Here is a 3,404-nt window from a genome sequence, read left to right on the forward strand (position 1 = left end):
AGGCTCTTTATTTCCTAACCTCCAAATGGAGCAGGTGGACTGGAAACATAATGTAAAGGTGGTACTGCCCAATTTCTTTGCCCTTGCTGTGTTCTTTTCTTAAAATCGAACATAATTGCTTCTTTTCCTACAAAACAGAATCCAATTGGTCAATCTATTAAACCCCACCAGGAAACCACTTCAGAAGAGGATAATATCCACTACCCCGAAAAGAGCAAGACACATTATAAAGTGAAACTTAACTTGCTTTTATTTATTGTTGAACATTACGAAATGACTTGCAATGCAAAAATACGAAAAATTGCTTTGAATAGCTGGAAAATTAGCTATAGCATCAAAAAACATAAGCAAACAAACTTTACTGCCTCCAGACTAGACTCTATTGATTTACCTCAGATGTCATCACAGAGTAGCAATGGAAGCTTCTAATCAGAGAAACAGCCACAAAGTCCTGCAATGAAGCTGTGATTAATAACTAAGTTGAACTTTTCACTCCACTAATCCTACAACTCTCTACATTTATCTGTCTATACATTCCTACTTCCTACAGGATAAACACCTAGCAAAGTGGTTCCAAAAGACAAATGAGTTAGAAATTCACATTTGTCTACAAGACAAATCCAAAAGAATACAGTGGAAGAAACTGCGAACTACTGCAGTTTTACAAGCGATGAAAACAAAAACATTTTCTCTTTCAATGCTGACCTCTCACAGTAATGAAATTGAGTATGAAACCACTCCTCACTTCTCTAGGAGTGATTCTAGCTCTTCTTGCAAAGAGCTGAGCTGCTCTTTTTCCCGGTCTTCCTTCTGTTTCAGTTCATCCAGCACAGCCTGAAATCTGTTCTTGAGAGCCAGGTTTTCCACTTTCATGATGAGATCCTCCTGTCGCTTTGCTCTGTCCTGGGTCTCTTGGAGCTTGCCTTTCATGTTATCAATCTGTTTCTGAATTCCCATAACCAGCTGATTGGTTCCCTCGTTTTCTTGGTGCTGTTCATCTGATTCATTTAGTTTGTCCTGTAGCTGCCTTTCCAGATCTTCTTCAGTGTCTATGATGTTTATATCTTCTTCATCTTGATGCTGTGTCTCATCTTCATCTTCACTGCTGCTGCTGAGGTCATTGAATATCTCCCGAAGCTCATCATGTTCTAAGGAGTCATGGCCCTGCCTATGCCCAGACATTCCTGGGGAAGAGATATCAAGGCCTTGATTTTCTGTTTCTTTTGTCTCATCTTCAGCAATTATTTCCCAGCGGGTACTGACAGCTTCAGCATCTGTGCTCAGCAACCGTTTTACTTCTTTTTCCACATCTGGAGACTCAATATACTTTTTCTTTGCTGTCTTACGGAATCTTCTCTTTCTCACATTTTTCAGAGGCAGAGTAATTCCATGGTTCCATACAAATTTTTTCTCTTTGTCCTTATCCTTCTTTTTGCTTGCTTTGGGATCAGCAGTAGCAACTGGTTCCTCCACAGGAGGATACAGATCACCATCAACTGTAGAGACAAGCATCTGACAGACATCAGCTGTCTTGTAAAAGGTTTTTTTATCAATGGTTTTCAAACTCTCCATAACACACGGCAGGTCTACCAATTTTGCGGCCAAAGGGACTCGGTCCACTCTGACAATTCCATGACGCCCATCAGGGTGTAACTCAATTGACAGTCTGTCCTTCAAGTTGACATGGCCAGACTGTACCGCCCGCCTCACAGTAGAGGCATACTCCGGGGGTAGGCGTAAGATAAACTGGCTCTCTAGTTCATGAGGAGCATCATCTTTGCTCTTACTCATTTTTATTTCTTTGTAATTCACTTTTTCTCTAATAACCACTTGTTGCACTAAAAAGTTCCAGGTACTTCACCAGAAAGACCAGTTCTTTATAAACGTGAATCCTTAATTACAAAGAGTTCTAGGTAGAACATCAGCTAAGCATATATTTTTAATTATGCCCCAAGTCTTTCTTAAAACGCCGTGACTGAACACCAGTTGTTACTGATGCATTGTCTTATTCAGTTATGTCCATTTAAATCTATTAGCTGCAACGCCAAGTTTCAACCTCTAGATGCCGCTGCAGAACAATGCAGAGAAAGCAAATGGCAGCTCCTACGGATTTTCGGCACAGAAAGTAAGGCTCAGCAGATAACGCCCAAACCACAAACTCTCCCGGAACAAAGATATTCAAAATGCGGGGCGTAGTGAGCTCTCTTCGCCTCGGGTACTTACAATCCAGTGACGATTATAAATCCAGATTCTCCGGACAGGAACGAGCGGAAAAAGCCACTCAGAACAAGGCCGGGAGCCGAGCGTCTCTTTCTTGATTCCTTTGTTCTTCCCGGCACTTGGCAAAGCGATCCGCTATTGATTATCGGTGAAATGACTCGGAACCAGCAAGGTGAAATCTCGCAGAGAGCCGCAGCTCTGAGCGCCAGACTTTGCAACTCCGCAGCTCGGCGTGCCTCTGTCCGGAGCTGCAGAGCGAGCGGAAAAGAAAGCGTTACGTCACCCCGCAGGACTGGAGGAGTCTGTGAGTGACAGCACGCCTTGGGCGGAAGTGCAGGCTGTTTCAGCGCGCGCAGGCGCAACTCGCGATTACGCCGTTCGGCGTGGCTTGTTATCTCGCGAGATTTTAGATTTACGAGAGGGTGGGGATCAGGTTTCCAAAACAGCCACTACCTTTAAAGTGTTTACGGAAAGCAATTCTAAGAAAGATTGTCTCACCTGCTTCTGCTAAGCCAGCGCTTTTACTAGCTCGCCGGGGGCCGGTTACTTCCTAGGCTTCCGTGTGATTGCTGGAGATAGGCCGTCCGTGCTGAAATAGTGTTTGTTTCTGGAAACATCTCGGAGTCTCCCAGACTATGTTCTTAAATCTGGAGCCGATAAAAGAATTCATAACTAATCATGCCTGTGGATTTTAAAGTACCTGAATCAGTGGCGTGAGGACGTGCTGCCCACTATGTAATTCTGTGTTTGTTGATAGTTAAAGTGTCCTTAGGGGGCTTGTGACTCACGGTCTGTTTGTGTTTTGGAGACTTCCTGAGGCAACAAGGGTGATTTCTTTTATAATGTGTTAGGTGTAGGTATAATTGTAAACAGGGAACGTAGTGTTCTTCGGGAGGCCGGTGTTCATTGAAGACCGTTGTCTGAAAGACAAATGGTCTGATTAACCTTTAACTGAAGTATTACACCCTGCCACTAATTTGCCAGTAATTTTTTAGTTTGGAATTAAAAAAAAATTCACCTCTACTGTTCAGGTAACTTTTCTACTTGCCTCTTTAGGTTGTCAGGTAGTCTTAACATGGATTTATAGTACTTCAGACTCACAGTGTAAGAGTTTTCACTTCTGTTCATTTCCATTTATTAATAGGGTCAATTTGGTAGAGTATCACAATGATTAAAATTAAAAT

General features: G+C 42.7%; 1 protein-coding gene across 1 annotated transcript; it reads right to left on the minus strand.

Annotated features, from left to right (window-relative positions):
• Nucleotides 1–227: 227 nt before the first annotated feature.
• On the minus strand, nt 228–2,459 carry TAF7 (TATA-box binding protein associated factor 7). Its single transcript, NM_001046028.2, is given in 1 exon segment — nt 228–2,459. A coding segment is annotated over 1 exon segment (1,050 nt). The 5' UTR covers nt 1,792–2,459; the 3' UTR covers nt 228–741.
• Nucleotides 2,460–3,404: the final 945 nt, after the last annotated feature.

Source organism: Bos taurus, chromosome 7 (genome assembly GCF_002263795.3).
Source record: "Bos taurus isolate L1 Dominette 01449 registration number 42190680 breed Hereford chromosome 7, ARS-UCD2.0, whole genome shotgun sequence".
Lineage (NCBI taxonomy): Eukaryota > Metazoa > Chordata > Mammalia > Artiodactyla > Bovidae > Bos > Bos taurus.